The 19059-nt window shown below is 44.3% G+C and overlaps 1 protein-coding gene across 1 annotated transcript in view; it reads left to right on the forward strand.

Annotated features, from left to right (window-relative positions):
* The window catches only part of epha10 (EPH receptor A10), a 548838-nt gene that overhangs the window by 490356 nt on the left and 39423 nt on the right, over positions 1–19059 (forward strand). The window contains exons 8-9 of the mRNA XM_080211320.1: positions 1842–1950; positions 7311–7366. Of these exons, the coding sequence (XP_080067446.1) occupies positions 1842–1950; positions 7311–7366 (165 nt within the window). The remainder of the gene's footprint in view (positions 1–1841; positions 1951–7310; positions 7367–19059) is intronic.

Genomic DNA, 19059 nt, shown 5'->3' on the forward strand with positions numbered 1-19059 from the left:
TGTTTGTCTCTGTATTGTTGGCTCAGTTATTATTCCAGGGGTTTTTACCTGCAAGAGTCTGCATTTCAATTTCAACCCAACTCCTCAGACTCTTCCAGGAGAAGCTGATTCCCAGTTCCGCCAGTGTTATTGCTTCCTATGTGAACCACGACAGCTGAATTATCTCCCTCTACAGCTGCGGAACTGTTCTTAACTCTGAAACTAATCACACAAGTCAACTTTCCAAGTTCCTGGCCATGGTTGCAGAGAGCAACATATACCCCCTTGTCTGCTATCATTACCATATTTCCTTTCTGTCCCTCTTTCTGTGAATAGCCTCCTGTGTAAGATGCTGTGGTCAGTTCGCTCATCCACCCTGCAGACTTTGTCCTCATACGCACAGGCACCGAGAACCTTTGTACTTGTCGGAGAAGGTGAAAGGTTCAGTCTCCTTCAATACTACATTTGGACCCCTCCTCATCTGTCTAAATTGTAGACACACTCCTGTCCCGAGTCAGTGACCAAATCTGTACAGCCAGTTAATCGTGACTGCTCAGGACTACCTTCTGTATCAACGTATTCAGATAACCTTTCCCCCTCCTTGACTGTAATGATGGTAGCTTCATCTTCAGCTCTGAGCTGAAGTTCCTCAGGATTCAGACAATCACTGCAGATGTGTATCCTCTACGATCGCAGTGCCCTGCATAAAATGCCACTGTTTTGTAGTCGAGGAACAGCACCTCCATAGCCATGTTTTATTCATCTAATCATTAAATTAGGGAATCTTTTTTTAAACTTCGCCGATTCCCACTTTTCACCTTTAATCCTTGTGTTTTTTTGGAAATAACTTTTTATTCCGTACCTGACCATTACCCATTGGCCCAGGTCTTCCAGTCCATTTCAAACACGTGGCTCGTGCCACTGACTGCGTTTTGAATTATCGTAGAATCAAAGAATCCCTACAGTGCAAAAGGAGGCCACTCAACCCATCGAGCCTGCACTAACAATGATCCTACCCAGGCCCTATCCATGTATTTACCCTACTAATCCCCCTGACAACTTAGCATGGCCAATCAACCTAATCCATACATCTTTGGACTGTGGAAGGAAACTCACGCTGACACAGGGATAATGTGCAAACTCCACACACACAGTAACCGAAGGCCAGAATTGAACCTGGGTCCCTGACACTGTGAGGCAGCAGTGCTATCCATTGTGCCACCCTGGTGTTATTATCATAGGAACCTTGCAGTGCAGAAAGAGGCCATTTGGCCTATCGAGTCTGCACTGACAACAATCCCACCCCAGGCTCTATCCCCACAACCTCACATATTCACCCTGCTAATTCCTCTAACTTACACATTCTGGGACACTAAAGGACAATTTAGCGTGGCCAATCAACCACATCTTCGGACTGTGGGAGGAAACCAGAGCACTGGAGGAAACCCACGCAGACACAGGGAGAACATGCAAACTTTACACAGATATTGACCCAAGCCAGGAATAGATCCCAGGTCCCTGGCACTGTGAAGCAGCAGTGCTAACCACTGTGCCACCATGCTGCCCATTATTATCTTTCTCGTTGGTTGCCACTTATTGTTCTAAATTCAACTTGCTTCTTGAGGTTCACCTTCAGTTTAGGTGTTTTAAAGTCACTTTTTAATCGATGTTTCATTCCAGCTTTGCTCTCCCTGCATCTCCAGAGCCACTCACCAGCTACAAACAAAGGACACTTTCTAAACCTGCCAGCGATGAAACTAAGACAAATGCACTTCTCCAAGTGAGTGCATCGTTTTGTTTTCCATCCCAGCGGTGTTACACATCTAATGTACTATTCTGCCCTTTCTGTTGTCTCTTTACAGTTGCCATGGCATCCAGCGAGCAAAACCCAGTGATTGTCATCGCCGTGGTTTCGGTGGCAGGCCTGATTGTTCTGGTGTCCATGGTCTTTGGATTTGTCATCTGGAGAAGGTAGAGGCAGTTCGCACTGGGGCCCGTTTCTGCTCTGACCATGAGGGGAGGGAGTTGATGTGACTGGCCTGATACTAGAGAAGTTGTACGCTTCCCCGAAAACAGAACTATGGAAAATGCCACCTTCCTTCACTCCCCACCTGGAGTGATTACTGATTTTTCTCTCCCGACTGCTCGTCCAACCCTTATTCTACCAGGATGGAGGAGCAGCTGAATTGACCGTGTGACTGTTAGAGGTTGCTGGAGTCATTGTATTTGTTCAGCATTCAGTCCTGAGGCCTAGAGTAATATAAACTTACTGTGCAATGTTTTAAGGCAATTCAACAGATTGAATGTTTGTCCTGCAGATAAATGTCACGGAGCCAACAGTGAAGTATTTGAAGCATATCACTGAATAATAGAATCCCTACAGTGCAGAAGGAGAGACTATTGAACCTGCACCGACGACAATCCCACCCAGGCCTTACCCTGCTAGTTCCTCTAACGCCAAGGGGCAATTTATCATGGTCAATCCACCTAACCTGCACATCTTTGGAGTATGGGAGGAAACCAGAGGCCACCCACACGGTCACGAGGAGAATGTACAAACTTCACACAGTCACCCAAGGCCGGAATTGAACCCGGGCCCTTGGCGTTGTGAGGCAGCAGTGCTAACCACTGTCCCACTGCCTCAGTGAGTTGTTTCAGGAATCCTTATTGTTCTTTTCTCTCCCTGCCACAAAGTACAAAGGTTGGCATTCAAGTATTTTGCTAATTTGCCTGGTGCTCTAATTTAATGAACTGCAACATTGGGTTTGCCCAGAATCTAAATGAGCTGTTAACAAGTGAGCTATTTAAGACCATTCAGCGACACAAGATGTCTCTCAAGTTGTGAAATCAGTTTGGGTCTTTCTGTCTGCAGAGCTTCTCTCTTTCTCTCTGCACAGTGGCACGGTGGTTCGCACTGATGCCTCAAAGAAAAAACAACCTCAGGTGACTGCGGAATTTGCATGTTGTCCTCCTCATGTCTGCATGGGTTTCCTCCAGGTGCTCTGGTTTCCTCCCCCAGTAAATGTGCAGGTTGGGTGCATTGGCCATGCTAAATTGACCCTTAGTGCCGGGGATTAGTAGAGTGGATATTTGGGGATAGGGTCTGGGTGGGATTGTTGTCAATGCAGGCCCCAAGGGCCAAATGGCCTCATTCTGCAATGTAGGGATTCTATGAACTTGTTTAACTCTTGCAAGAATAGTGCTTTTGAACAGCTGATGTAGGAATGATGGGTAGAATAGCCTCCTTCTCCATGTATCTCTAACAACTTTACACTAGAGATCTGCCAAAATTGACAGATGGGAGAGAACAGTGGGGGGGGGGCGGTGGGATGTGACAGGCAAGGGAGAATATCTTTGTATAATTCCATAGGATGTGAAGTCATTAGAGAGGAGACAGAAAAGGTTTGTGAAAAAGGTTCCAGATGTTTAGTTACGTGGACAGATTGAGTGGGATGGTTCCTCTTGGCAAAGAGAAGATTAAGGGGAAATTTGATAGAGTGTACAAAATCATGAGAAGTCTGGGTATGGTAGTTATGGAGACACTGCTGGCAGGAGGGTAGAGCACCAGAAGGCACCCGTTTAAGGTGATTGGCAAATGAAGCACCAGCACCACAAGGGAAAACAGTCCAAAGATGTGCGGGTTAGGCTGGTTGGTCATGCTGAAATTGCCCCTTAGTCTACTAGGATGCTTAGGTTAGAGGGATTAGTAGGTAAAATATGTAGGGATTGGGGGTAGGGCCTGGGTGGGATTGTGGTTGGTGCAGACTCGATGGGCCGAAGGGCCTCTTTCTGCACTACAGGGTTCTATGGTTCTATGCAAAATGTTTTTACACATCAAATGGTTAAGATCTGAAATGCACTGCCTGAGAGTGTGGTGGAGGCAGATTCAATTGTGGCTGTCAAAAGCGAATGGACAAGTACCTAAAAAAAATGTAAGGCTACAGAGAGAATGCAGAAGCGAGAGAAACTAGGTGAGTTTATCTTCCAAAGAGCAGATACAGGTTAGCTGGATGAAATGGCCTCTTTCTGTGCTGCAATCCTTCTATGATTAAGTGCTTAGCTGAATCTGAGAAACTCTGAAGTTGTGGGGGCTGGTGGGAGAGAGAGATGATTGTTGAGTTGGCAGACATCAACAATGATGATGTAAAGTTCAATAGAGTTGACCTGATCAGGTACTCTCCTGTGGGAGCCATTGTCCTCTTGATTGATGTCAAGTTGGGGTTTATTCTTTCTTCAAGGCTGTGCTTGTCACAAAAATACTGCCACACACACAAGGAGGGCCTTGAATCAGTCTCCAGTTTGTGTTGAATAAGCCCAGCATGAGTCAGGGTGTAAGTTGAAGCTATATGGTGAGATCCGCTGCAAAAAAAGCTCGGGAGAGAAAGGAGAGAGAATCGTCCAGTGGTCCTGCTCTTGATTGCAAAGCACCATGTTTGATTTGATTTGATTTATTATTGTTACATGTATTAGTATACAATGAAAAATATTGTTTCTTATGCACTATACAGACAAAGCTTAGAGAAGGAAAGGAGAGAGTGCAGAATGTAGTGTTACAGTCATAGCAAGGGTGCAGAGAAAGATCAACTTAATGCAAGGTAGGTCCATTCAAAAGTCTGACAGCAGCAGGGAAGAAGCTGTTTGGTTGGTACATGACCTCAGACTTTGTATCTTTTTCCTGATGGAAGAAGGTGGAAGAGTGCGTGGGGTCCTTGATTATGCTGGCTGTTTTTCCGAGGCAGTGGGAAGTGTAGACAGAATCAATGGATGGATGGCTGGTTTGAGAGATGGGCTGAGCTTCATTCATGACTCTTTGTAGTTTCTTGTGGTTTTGGTCAGAGCAGAAGCCATACCGAGCTGTGATACATCCAGAAAGAATATTTGCGTGGGTATGTGCAAGGCAGATTGCCTTCCAGTTATCATTAGCTTGGCTCAGACTTGTATAATAATTATTTGGATCAAATGGCAGAAAATGACTGCAGCAAAAGCTGTAGCCAGTGTAATGATGAAAAGAGAATTGGCAAATTGTTATTTTACAGCTAACTATTGGGCACTGGGAATTAAAAATATCATTTCAACAGTTGTGTACATCAAATTGGGGTGTATTGTCAAGAATGAGAAATACAGTGAGAAACACTAAGAAGACATTGACCTTGGAGAATGGATATGTAATTGCAAAATGAATTTCAATAAAGCTAAGCATCTTGGTAGGAAGAATAAGGAGGTCACATATTCCTTGGAAAATGGAGATAGAGCAGCAAAGGAATGCAGGGATACTGAGACACAAATCATTAAAGGAGCAACGCATGTTAATAAGGTTATTAAGAAGCAAACAAAGCAACTGAGGTTTATTTCCAGAGTGACAGAATTGGAAAACAGCGGTTAATTTAAAAGCTTAGTTGGCCCTCAACTGGAGTACTGTGTACATACTCAGTCCTGGTTTTGTGCAAGTCATACAAAACACTGGAGAACGTGCCAAAAGGGTGATGAGAGGGAATGTCTAGCAGGAGATATAAACAGACTGGAAATGTTTTCCCTGCAAAAGAGAAAACTAAGAGGTGACTTGATTAGTATCTTTTTGCCTGTGAAAGGTTTTGAAAGGACAGATATAGAGACAATGTTCCCAATTCTGAGAACCCCACAGCTTTGAGTTCATATATATGAATGGTCATAAATTAAGAGGCGGGGGGAATGTACAACGAGATCTGGGTGTCCTCACACAGCAGTTGCCGAAGGTTAGCGCGCAGGTGCAGCAGGTCGTAAAAAAGGCATATGGTATGTTGGTCTTGATAGCAAGAGGATTTGAGTGCAGGAACAGGGATGCCTTACTGCAATTATACTGGACCTTGGTGAGGCTACATCTGGAATATTGTGGACAGTTTTAGTCTCCTTATCTGAGGAAGTATGTTCTTGCTATGGAGGGAGAACAGCGAAGGTTTACCAGACTGATGCCTGGGATGGTGGGACTGATACATGATGAGTGATTGAGATGGTTAGGATTATATTAATTGGAATTCAAAAGAATGGAGGGGGGGGGGAATCTCATAGAAACTTATGAAGTTCTAGCAAGACAAAACAGGTACATGAAGGATATCCCTGATGATGGGGGAGTCCAGACTCAGGGGTTATAGTCTAAGGGTGTGGAGTAAGCTTTTTAGGACTGAAATGAGGAGAAATTTCTTCATCCAGAAAGTGGCAAACTTGTGGAATTCATTACTCCAGAAGGCAGTTGAGGCCTAAACATGGTATGACTTCAAGAAGGAGTTAAATATAGCTCTCAGGGTGAAGAGCGTCAAAGGATATGGTGGGGGGAGGCAGGATCAGGCTGTGAATTGGATGATGAGTCAGCCTCGAAGGGCCGAATGGCCTACACCTGCTCCTATTTTCTATGTTTCTAAAATAGTCACCGATATAACTAATACTGAATTTGGGAGAAATTTCTTCAGCCAGAGAGTGGTTAGAATGTGGAACCCATCACCATGTTGAGTTGTTTTGGCAAATTGTATAGATACATTAGTAGAAAAGCTAGATTAATACGTTCTGAGGAAGAAAAGAATAAAAGTTATGACAATAGGGTGACATAAAAAGGGATAGGAGAAAACCTGTGGGGAACATAAGCACCAACACTGGCCAGTTGAGTTGAGCTGAGCGACTGTCTCTGCACTGTACATTCCAGATAGCTGTATAAAATGGACAGACTACTTTATGAGCGCTGTGTTCAGTTCATGGCACAACACCAGAGGGAAGATATACTAGCCAGCAAGGTGCCATGTACATATACCAGAATGATCACCTGCGGAAAAATGGTTATATTGTACAGGCCAGGCATGTATCTGTTTGAGTATCGGAGATTAAGGAATTGAGGTATTTAAAGGTGATTAAAGGATTTGATTGGGTAGATAGAAAGAGAGTCTATTTTCTTTGGTAGCGAAGTACAGGATAATGCAATAGAATCTGAAGATTGGAGCTGAGTCATTAAGGTGATCTTAGAAAGCACTTCTTTACAAGAAAGGGTATTAAAAATCTGAAATCCTCTCCAAAAAAGTTTGATTAAAAATGTAAATACTGAGAGTAATAGATTTTTCGTCAGTAAGTGAACTGAGGTCTCTGGTCAAGGTGCATAAATAGAACTTGGATAAAGAGCAGTCAAAATCCAACAGAATGATGGAGCTGCTTTGTGGGGTTGAATAGCCAATTCCAGTTCCTATGTGCCTGGAAAAATAAGTGTTGAAAATCTTCAAGATTCACTGGCAATTGTTTTTGGATGATTTATTTCTGAAGATGGTTGGAATTGTAACACATGATGATGTGAATTTTGAACTCATCTCTTTCAGGCATTGTGGGTACAGCAAGGCCAGTCAAGATGGCGATGAGGAGCTTTACTTCCACTGTAAGTACCACCCGCAAACTAACAAGAGATGCACAGGTTACATTTCACAACAAGACGCTCCCATAATATTGTTTTAATAATGCACTTCCTGAGTGGGGTTGTTGGTGTGCTGTCGGTACAGTTGCTCCTTTCTGAAGTGTAGTTACCCCTGGTGAGTTTATAATAAAGCTCACCCGGAGATGGTCAAATTGACAACTTCATATTCCTATTAACCATGCTCCTAGCACAGACAGCACAAAGCAATCATACATATATAAGAACTGGGAGCCTCAGGCAAACCATGCCATGAATTATTCCGTTGAGTCTTCTGTACTGGCTCACTGCAGTTTTTAGATATTTGGATGTTGTGTTTGCTGTAATTGAAAAGTTTTCTTTCTTCTCCTTCGATCAGTCAACTTGTAGCAGTAAATCTCGGATTCAAATATGCTTTTATCTTTTGTGTAACGGTGGTTATTTGACTGCAGTTGTGACGAGGGACTGGTTGCATGATTCCTTGCTGAGAACAACTTCTGTTGGGTTCCTTCCTCCAATGCCTTCTCTCTTGCTTGAAAGCATCAATCTTGATAAGATTGCAGAGTATGTGTAATGTCATGTGTCAAACAGGTGTCGCATAGAATTGTATAAAAATTACAGCACAGAAGCAGATAATTCGTCCCATCTGGTCTGAGTCACTGCTTTTGTTCTACACAAGCCTGCTTCCATCCCATTTTATTGTCAGCTCATCCTACCTCTTTCTACCCCATGCAATTATCTTGGTTCCACACACATGTATCAGCGCTATTTTCCTCAACTACTGCTGATGGCAGCAGGTTCCACGTTCTAATCACTCTCTCGATAAAGACATTTCTCCTGAATTCTATACTGGGGCGGCACAGTGGTTAGCACTGTTGCCTCACGGTGCCAGGGACCCAGGTTTGATTCCTGGCTTGAGTCACTGTCTACGTGGATTCTGCGCATTCTCCCCATGTCTGCGTGGGTTTCCTCCGTGTGCTCCGGTTTCCTCCCACTGTTCGCAAGATGCGCTGGTTAGGACACCAGAGGGTGGCGACCAGGGGAATTTCACAGTAACTTCATTGCAGTGTTAATCTAAGCCTTACTTGTGACTAATAAATAAACTTTTAACTTCTTTCCCTCAGTCCCCGAACAGGCACCAGAGTGTGGCGACTAGGGGATTTTCATAGTAACTTCATAATTAATCTTAAACTTTCTTTAGAATATGAAGACCAGACCCAGTACCAATACTGAGATCATTGAGAGCTCTGATTAATCCCCTCCTCGCCATGGTGATTGTTGGTGATCTATCAGCTTCACTGGTGGGGGTCAAAGTTATGAACTGTTAGAGAACTCCCAAATAGGGCTAAAGAAACCAGAGCACTCATCTAAGTATATCCAGAATTGGAAAGAAAGTCAACAACTATTTCTAAGTGTCTGAATGAAAGGAATCAATCACAAAGGGCCTATTTCATAAATACAGAATCACATTCATCTATACCATGAAAGAGGCCACTCAGCCCATCATGCTTAGGCATACTTATTGCTACCCGAACAATTCTAAGCTAATCACGTGGCCCATCATCGTGGAGGCAAAAATAGAAGGTGCCATAAAAAAGGAATGAAACTGAGTCTCAAACATCATATAATCAATGTAGTGCAAGAACATCATTCTGTCCTTCTCCAAGAACTGAAGTGGAGAGAGCAGCAAGAAAGAAAGGTGCCAGGTTTTAACTCTGCCTTTCGCATGGGATTAAAAAGAAAATTCTCATTCATGAAATGTGAGCATCACTCACAAGGCCAATGTTTATTGCCCATTCCTCATTGCCCCTGAGAGAGTGGTGGTGAGACATCACCTTGAACTGCTGACGCCCATCTGACAGGGGTACATCCATAGTGCGGAGAGTGTTCCAGGTCTTTGACCCAGCGACAGGAAGGGCAGACATTACATTTCTAAGTCACTCTTGGAGGGGAACCTGCTGATGTTCCCATCCTGCCCTTGACCTTCTGGGCAGTAGAGGCTGTGGGTTGGAAGCGGCTGTTGATGAATCCTTAGCAAGTGGTTGCAGTGGGTGTTGTAGGTGGTCATGATGTGGAGATGCTGACGTTGGACTGGAGTAAACACAGTAAAAGAAGTGTCACAACACCAGATTAAAGTCCAACCAGTTTATTCGGCCAACCCCAAAAGCTTGTGGGTTTACTATCAAATAAACTCGTTGGACTTTAACCCGGTGTTATGAGACTTCTTACTGTTGTAGGTGGTACACAGTGCTGACACCATGCATTGGCGGTGGTGGGTGTGAATGTTTAACGGTGGTGGGTGGGATGCCAATCAAGAGGGCTACTTTGTTTTGGATGGTGGTGAGCTTCTTGAGTGTCGTAGGAACTGCACTCATCCAGGCAAGTGAGGAGTATTCCATTAAACCCCTAACTTATGCCCTGTGGATGGTGAACATGCCCTAGGGAGTCAAGAGCTGAGTTAGTAACCACAAAATTCCCAGCCACTGACTTGCTTTTGTGGCCGCAGTATTTGTATAGCTAATCCAGTTCAGTCTCTGGTAAATGGTAACCCACTGGGATGTTGATAGTGGGGGATTCAGCCAAGAGGCAATGGTTAGATTTTGTCTTGTTGAGATGGTCATTGCCTGGCAATTCCGTGGCATGTATGCTAATTGCTATTTCTCAGTAGCAATTGTCGAGGTCTTACTCCTTATGGATGTAATTGAGGAGTCGCAAACGATGCTGAACATTGTGCAATCATCAGTAAACATCGCCACTCCTGATTATATGCTCGTAATGTGCTAACTATGTTAGGGGTTGTGGGTTTTAAACAAAAAGAAAAGATGTTGTTTGCACACACAGATTCAAACTAGCGACAACAGATTAATTCTAGCACCTCTTGTCTGTACAGATAACAAAGTAAAACAGCGATCTCTGCAACACCTGAATGACATCGCCATCAAATCATGTGATCAGTTCTTAAAGCAACTGTGCAACCATTTAAATATATAACAATGATGAAGATGAGGGGGAATGGACATTGCTGTAAGGAACGAAAACAACTTCCTGGGGCTGAGATAATTGACCTCAAACAACAATGGCCATTTTCCTTTGTGCTGGGCAGGGACTCCAGCTAATGGAGAGATTTTTCCCTTATTCCCCCTTGCTTCAATTTTGCTAATTGTCTTTGATGCCAGACTTGGTCAAGTGCTGTCTTGATATCAAGGGCAGTCACTCTCATGTCACCTTATTGTCGAGAGTTCAGTTCTTTAGTAGACCAATGGATGGTAATTGACCAGATTGGATTTACCCTGCCTTTTGTGAACTCCACATCCGGAAAATTCTCCACATTGCTGGATCGATGTTAGTGTTATAACCGTACTTGAGCAACTGGGCTAGGGTATGGCTAGTTTTGGATCAATCTTAAACACTGCAGAGAGGCTGTTGTTTGGATCCATAGTCTTTGCTGCATCCAGCACACTCACCCATTTCTTGTGGAGTGAATTAATTTGTCTAAAGGCTGGTGTGTGTGTTGATGGGGATCTCAGAAGGAGGCCAAAATGGATCATCCAGTCAGTACTTTGTGTCAGCCTTGTAGTTTGCACTGATGTGCTGTGCTCCACCGTCAGTGTGGATGGGGATGCCTGTTTGCGGAAATGGGGTAGGTACCAAAGTATTTAAGTCGAGGAGGCAACCTTCAGTCCAACTCTTATCTCGCAGGATATCATTTTAACTTATTGCATTTAACAGAGGTAGGACGGATTCATTAAAAGGCAATTGGAAATATAACAATGTAGGGAATAGGAGCCGGAGTAGGCCATTCAGCCCCTTGATCTTACACCCACCATGCAAATGGATCGTGGCTGATTTTCTACCTCAATGACATTTTCCTGCACTATCGCCATTTCCCTTAGTGTCTTTACTATCTAGAAATTTATAAATCTCTGTCTTGGACAGATGCAATGACTGAGCCTCTATATACCCCTGGGATAGGTAATGCCAAACGTTTGCCACACTCTGAGTTAAGAAATTCTTTCTCAGCTCGGTCCTAAATGGCCGAGCAAACGGCGTTCCATTAATTATCCTGAGTGGGCTCTGATGATATCATTGGGGCGTGACAGTAATTTTTAACCAGTGCCTGAGAGGTGAAGCCATTCTGGGTTCTCCACAAGACAAACGTAGCAGCGAGGGGACAGGGAAGAGACCCAGAAAGGTCAGTCATTTAAATTTTTGTTTGTGGGGCCTAAGTGTTAAGTGTTCTCCTTCAGGCCTGAGTGTCTCCTGTTGTCCCTTCCATGCCTACCTCCAACACCGCCATATTCCCAGCCACCATCAGTACCCCTTTCCCATCGCCTGAAATGTTGTTGCGTCTCTCCTGGGTCCCTGGTTCTGGATTGGTTGGATAGCCTTGAACCCAGCTGGTAAGTTAACCCTGTACTGTACTGTCTTGGCGTGACGTTTGCACATCATTAACACTGAATCCCTTACCTATCAGAAACGAGATTGCGAATTGCACTGAGTAGGCAATTTTAAACATGATTACTGAACTTAGTTCATGATCTCACGGGGATGGGCCACAGCACAATGCCAATTACTTAGCAGTCCAGTTAGCTCATTGTGCACCCTATACTGGCATTAAAAATCTGATTATGCAACGGCGCAGCAGAAATCTTGTTGTCCATTACCAGGACTTGGATTGATGTGAAGATCTCTAATGTTTCGGAAGTGTGCTGGCATCAGCACTTCTGTTTGTTTTAGTAAAACTAATTCCATGGGGGGGTTTTAGCTGTCAGGCTTATCTCTCCAACTCTGAGTGCTATCTCATAGCCTGAGCACTTCCCGGCACGGTGCACAGCAAAGATAAGAATAATGAAGGAAAAACAGCTTTAGAAGTCACTCAAGGTAAATGAAGCTTTTGAAAGAGCTACTCTTCAGGGATTGGGAATGCTGGAATAGAAATTTCAAGGAAAGCATTCCATAACACCAACAACCAATTTACAGTGATATAGTGCCATTAATGCATCAAAGCAGAGACTTAAGAAATGTATGCTGGGTCAAAGCAGGGGATTTTTTTTGTTTGTTTATTTATGGATGAGGACGTCGCTGGTTAGGTCAGCACTTATTGGCCATCCCTAGTTTCCCCTTGATAAGGATGTAGTGAGCTGCCTTCTTGAACTGCTGCATTCTCTAAGGTGTTGGTACACCCTCAGTGCTGTTAAGAAGGAACATGGAGGTGCCGGCGTTGGACTGAGGTGGGCATAATAAGAAGCCCCTCAACACCAGGTTAACGTCCAACAAGTTTATTTGGTATCGCGAGCTTTTGGAGTGTCGCTCCTTCAACAGGTGATGAAGGAGCAGCGCTCCGAATGCCTGTGATACAAAATAAATCTGTTGGACTTTAACCTGATGTGAGACTTCTCATTGTTAAGAAGGGAGTTCAAAGATTTTGGCCCAGTGACCATTAAGGAACAATGCTATATTCCCAAGTCAAGATGGTGAGTGACTCGGAGGAGAACATCTACCAGGGGTTCAGGTGTGCGTGCACTATCTCTGATTTCCTGAATATTTTTGCACAGCAAAAATCTTCCCTGCTGCCTGCTGAAGAAATGATGTTCCCCTGAGTTAGCATAGACCAAAGGGCAGAAGGCCCAGAGTAACCAAAGCTCCTACGTGCTCCCTGTTCAAAGGCAAATGGTCTGATTACTTTTCCATTCAGGAAAGGGAGCTCAATATTTATGGTGCATGTTTAACATCGCAGAACAGGAGGAGGGTGTTGGAGATGCAGTTTATTGGTGTGTCCAAATACTGGTTTGTGGAGGAGTAAGACATGTGATTTACCTCCTGATCCACCTTCTTATCCAAATCTCCCAATTCCAGGTCCTCCAAGCAGTGACCGGATGCTAACAAGAGCATAGATCTGCCCTATTCTAAGAATGGCACAGTGGTTAGCACTGCTATCTCACAGTGGCAGGGCCCCAAGTTTGATTCTGGCCTTGGGTGACTGTGTGAAATTTGCACATTCTCCCCGTGTCTGCGTGGGTTTTGTCCGGGTGCTCTGGTTTCCACCCACAGTCCAAGGATGTGCAGGTTAGGTGGTTTGACTCTGCTTAATTGTCTCTTAGTGCCCAAAGATGTGTTGGTTAGATGGATTAGTCATGGCCAAAAGTGCAGGATTATGAGGGTAGAGGAGAGCGCTTGGGTGGGATGGTCTTTTGAAAACTTGGTGCAGACCTGATAGGCTGAATGGCCTTTTTCTGCACTGTAGGGATTCTATGATTTGTTTGGGGGATACTTTCTAACGCACCATTTCTTACATTGATAATGCCAGCTCTGTTTATGATGTGGTTATGTGGAAACCTCGGTCCCTCTGATACTACGTGCAGGAGTGCCAATCCTGATCTGTAATCAGAGAGATATAGCTGTATCAATCTGGAGTTAGGGTGTAGGGTCCCTGCTGGATTTCCACAATGCAAGAGAGTGTTCTTTTAAGACCAGTTAACTTGGCACAGACCAATCCAGTCCTGTTGTGGAGGCTACTGTCCAGGGTTTAACTAGTGGTCTAATTAGCTTCCAATGGGCATACTCCCACAACAGCACAGAGGGTTTACCTTATTCTTTCATGGTGTACAGGTTTGCTAAGGCTAGCAGTTGTTGCCCATTCGTAATTGTGCTTAAGAAGGTAGAGGTGAGCTTCTGGGGTGGGGGGCAGAGAGGATGAGGAGCAGGTGTTGGGGGAAGAGGCACTGGTGGTTTACTGGCTCTCCTATTCCTTGCCACAAAATGGCAATGGGTGCCCACCTCGCCCATGGGAAGGTCTAGTTCCAGGAAATTGCAGATCTCCTACATCTCCTGAGGTAGTGGTGCTCAGACATGTCAGGAGAACTGATCCCCTGCATGTAGACCACTGGAGTGAGGTATGAAGTTCTCACCTTCTTTCAGCTGTACATTGTCCCTTCTGTCCTGCGGAAAGCCATTTGGCTGAGGGAAAAGCTTCTAGTGTTGCCACTGCTGCTGGACGAGCTGATGGTGGTGTGAGTACTTCTCTGAATCTCCAGCAGGAATGGATGATGGGAGGGTGAATAAGCGTAGTGGTGTTGCCACTGGACTAGTATTCCAGAGACCCAGGTTCGAATCCTGCCATGGCAAGATGATAAAATCTGACTTCAGTAAAAATCTGGAATATGACCATGAAACCATTGTTGTTTAATGTCATTTAGCAAAGGAAATCTGCTGTGGGTCCAGAACCCCAGCATTGTGGTTGACTCTGAACAAGGCAGTTGGGAATGGGAAATAAATGGTGGCCCAGCCGGTCATGCCCACATCCCATGAATGAATTAAAAATTGTTACATGGTGACAGCTGGCAATAGCAAAGTAGCACAGCAGGTGAATGAAATGTGAGACAGCTGAAGTATCTTCTATCCGGTTGTCAATCACCTCTCGTGCTGTGAAAGCACTCTCTGAGAGAAGAGGCGCTTTAAACAGTAGGCCCGCAATGGCCATAGCTGAGGCTCTTCAAGATAACTAATCAATACCTTCCCAGTTAGTCAGTCTTAGCGAAGAAGCTGTTCCTTTCAGGTCACTGTCTGTGTGGAGGAGTCTGCACGTTCTCCCCGTGTCTGCATGGGTTTCCTCCGGGTGCTCCAGTTTCCCCTCTCAGCCCAAGGATGTGCGGGTTAGGTTGATTGGCCATGATAAATTGCCCCTTATTGTCCTGGGATGCGGAGGTTGGAAGGATTAGCAGGGTAAACATGTAGGTTTACGGGCATAGGGCCTGGGAGGGATTGTTGTCAGTGCAGACTCAGGCCTGCTTCTGCACTGTAGGGATTCTATTCTATGATTTTCTGCCATGCTCTATTCCATGAGTCTATGGTGACCCTAGCGACTTGCTTTCAGGTTGCATCACTGGGAAATTGGGGAATCTGGGGTAGAGCACTTCACAACTGGTTCCATAACTGCCTTGACAATGATCTGATTACTCCCTCCATAGATTGAAGGAAGTTCCCTGCTCCCTTTCAATCCCACCCAGGGGAATCCCAGAGGAGGACAGGATCATGTTGGAAATCTGACCTGACGTCAGTTCCTGGGAATTTTTCACCCTTGAACATGTGTCCAATCAGCTGGAAAAATTCTGTGCTCTATCTCTTTGCAGAGATGCATTGTACCTCGACGGTGTTGCGCCAATCCGATGACTAATTAATGTAATGATAAATAGGTAGAAATCTGCATTATTAATGAGGCAGCTCCAAATTTATTCACTTTCTCAAACTGCGAGATGTTTAATGCAGGATAATCATTCATCTTGCTGCACCAAATTAATAATTTTCTTCAGTAATTGGTGTTATCTGTACTATTGCCTGTTCTTACAAATGGGAGATTGCATTTTCTCAATATCAGGTCAGATTACATTTCAGCCTGTGTTCTTTTAAGAAACTGAAAAGATTTAGTAGGGAGTATTGAGCCAGACTTAGTGAATAATTCAGTAAGAGAACATTTCCCTGTGTACCACAGTGAACATAATCTGATAGCAATTCAATGTTTGGTTTGAAAAGAAGAAATCTAACTCATTTGTTAAACTTATTAGATTTTGGTACCTTATCTTTAATAGAATGAGTTATGCATACCTGTTCAGAAACCTCAACCCTGCCTCCTGTTATCCATCCTGCATAAACTGGAACTCCTTCAAGTCCACGTGCAAAGTCTCGTTTGGCCATCACCCTTGTTGTTACTTGTCATAAATTGGCTGCTGGTCTGGCATTTCACGAAGTTCTGTTTTTATTTTCAACTCCCCACTGATTGCTTCACTCATCCCTACCTCTTAAAGTCTCCCCCAACCCTAAACTCTACCAAGAGATATGTCCCCCTCCTATTCTGGCCTCTTTACCATCTCCCATTTTCACTTTGCTGTTGGTAGCCATGACAAGGTCCAAGGCTCTGGAATTTCCCTCTCTAGCTCTCTCTCCCACTTTAAGATATTTCTATAAATCCACCTCTTTGACCACGGTTTTTGTCATCTGACCTGATGGGTGGGATTTTACGGCCTTGCTCGGGGAGACTGGAAATTCCTGTCTGAGGTCAATGGAGATTTCATTGTCAAAACCTTCATCCACACAGATTCTGTGGCGGGTGAGGTGGTTATGTTCTGACCAATATCTCCTAGGTGCCTCAGTGTCAAATTTTGTTTGATAATGCACCTTAGGATATTTTATTTGGTTAAAGACATGAAAAAAACATATGCAAAAGGTGTTGACTGATGGCAGTAAACTGGAGAAAAACCATTACTGGGTAATAAGCAGACATAATGTAGAGTTGCTGGCGTTGGACTGGGGTAAACACAGTAAGAAGTCTCACAACACCAGGTTCAATCTACTAAATAAACTAGTAGATAGTTTAATCCCACAAGCTTTGTCAGGTATGTGGAAGGTTCTGATCAGAGAAAGGCATAAAAAGGCACACACGGTTTACAGAATACTGATTAGAATGCAAGTCTTTGCAGCTAACCTGCTATTCAAGTCTTAAAGATGCAATGTGAGTAGACACAGCATTAGCACATGTTAAAGAGATGTGTATTGTCTCCAGACAGGACAGTAAGTGAGACTTTACAAGCCCAGGCAAGTCAGGTGGGCTACAGATAGTGCAGACACAGACACACAGAGGGATATGTTCATAAAAGAAACAAGCTCAATTGAGGGCTAGTCAGGCTAGGAACTCTACTTTCTAAATACACAGATAGCCATAGAAACTCTTACTGTTTATTTTTACGCTGTGTGCAAATTTCTGTCAAAATTCATTTTCTGCCTTCTTATGAACTTCTTAGTCCTTTGCTGCTGGATCCTAAAACCTTCCCAATTCTCTGGTCTACCGTTATCCTTGGCCACTTTGCACATCTGCTTTTCAATTTAACATTATCCTTGGTCTCCTTTAACTACGGATTTTTCCTTTCTCTTGTGGAATCCCTCTTTTTGATTAGGATAAATTCCTGCTGAGCATTTTGGACCAGCTGTTCGAACACCTGTAACAGCTCATCTAACTGACTGTATCTCAGCTTGTTTACCCAGTTCACCTTGAACGACTCCTTCCTCATACCATTATAATTGCCCTGATCTTCGCTCCTCTGAATTAACTGATAAATTGTGTAGCTGTTGTGATAGACTGGATGGCAGGGAAACCCTGGATCCCAGTTTGAATAGTTGCTAACTTTGTCAACACTAGCTGCTGTCTCTGAGCTCCGAGTGGAGGGTGTTGCCTTCAACCAATTTTATACCCTTGCTTTTTACTCTAATCCTGTCCTGAGTTATCAATCAGACTCTCTGGAACCATTAGTGAACTTTCTGCACTTATCTCTCTCTATAAGAGTCTCAATCTGCCAGTCATACACTGTGTTCCCAGGAACTGTTAGATAATGTTCTGCACTTATCTCTTGGTGTACAGGTTGCAGCTGTCACTCGAGAACATGCCGGTATCTGTATTCTTACGTCAGGCCTCACTGAGTGTCTACTTCCTTTCACTATTCTCCCCGTTTACAATGCTCTGTTTTATACTATATTCTGAATGTTCCCAGTGGTGGAATAAAAGAGTCTTCAAATCTCCCCTGTGCTCCAACCAGATATGAAACAGGCGACAGAAGCAACATTAACCTGCCAGCGATAGTAGCACGCACGTGCTTGTTGCCAGCAGGCTGTAGCCTGAGCTGGGGAGGAGGTGGCAGAGATGGAACAGTTGGAGCTGGGAGGGAGGCAACACCGCATTAAACCCAGGCCCAGGCCCCGTTCTGGCAGTGAGATGGACACAGAGAGGCCAGAAGCAGAGCCCAGGGAGCCAGTGTGGAGGGAGGGGTGGGAGGAAACTCAAGCAAAGCTTGGTCCTGGGGACTCATGCCAGATGGGGAATACCATCCCGGGTCTGCTAATCGTATGGAAATGTCAATTTCCATGACATTTTGATATACTCAGCAAGAAACTGCAGAAGGTCGTGAATGTAGCCCAACCCATCACGCAATCCAGCCTTCCATCCATTGACTCTGTCTACACTTCCCACAGCCGCAGAAAAGCAGCTGATATAATTAAGGACCGCATGCACCACGGACGGTCTCTCTTCCACCAGGAAAAAAGATACAAAGTCTGAGGTCACGTATCAACAGACTCAAGAACAGCTTCTTCCCTATTGCCATCAGATGTTTGAACAAACCTACCTCACACTACATCGATCTTTCTCTATATCCCAGCGATGACTGTAACACTACATTCTACACCCTCGCGTTTCCTTCTCTATGAACGGTATGCTTTGTCTGTATAGCGCAAGAAACAATACTTTTCACTGTATACCAATACATGTGACAATAATAAATCAAATCAAAGCTCTGTGTCGGCGCAGAGCTGATTGCGCTAAAGAAAAGCATCTGGGAGCTTGTGAACCTTGCGAATGGCGCCCCGCTTTTGCCTCCCAGTCCGCTTCACTCAAGAATCCCAGCCACAGTCTATTTGTTAAATATGTTTCCTTTAATTGTCTTTACTTCCCAATACCTTATGTTGGGTGGAAAGTTTCTCTTGAGCGGGAACTCTTATTACATGGAAGAAACCAGAGTAGCTCATTTAACAGTCTTATTTGTAAAACACCACAGTGCCACAAATGAAATTGAGACACAGTTTCTCCACAGATTTATTCAATCCTTGTGACGCAATGCTGACCTTAATCCAGTTTATTA

This window comes from Carcharhinus amblyrhynchos, chromosome 24, assembly GCF_965287045.1.
Source record: "Carcharhinus amblyrhynchos chromosome 24, sCarAmb.v2.hapA, whole genome shotgun sequence".
NCBI classification, from domain to species: domain Eukaryota; kingdom Metazoa; phylum Chordata; class Chondrichthyes; order Carcharhiniformes; family Carcharhinidae; genus Carcharhinus; species Carcharhinus amblyrhynchos.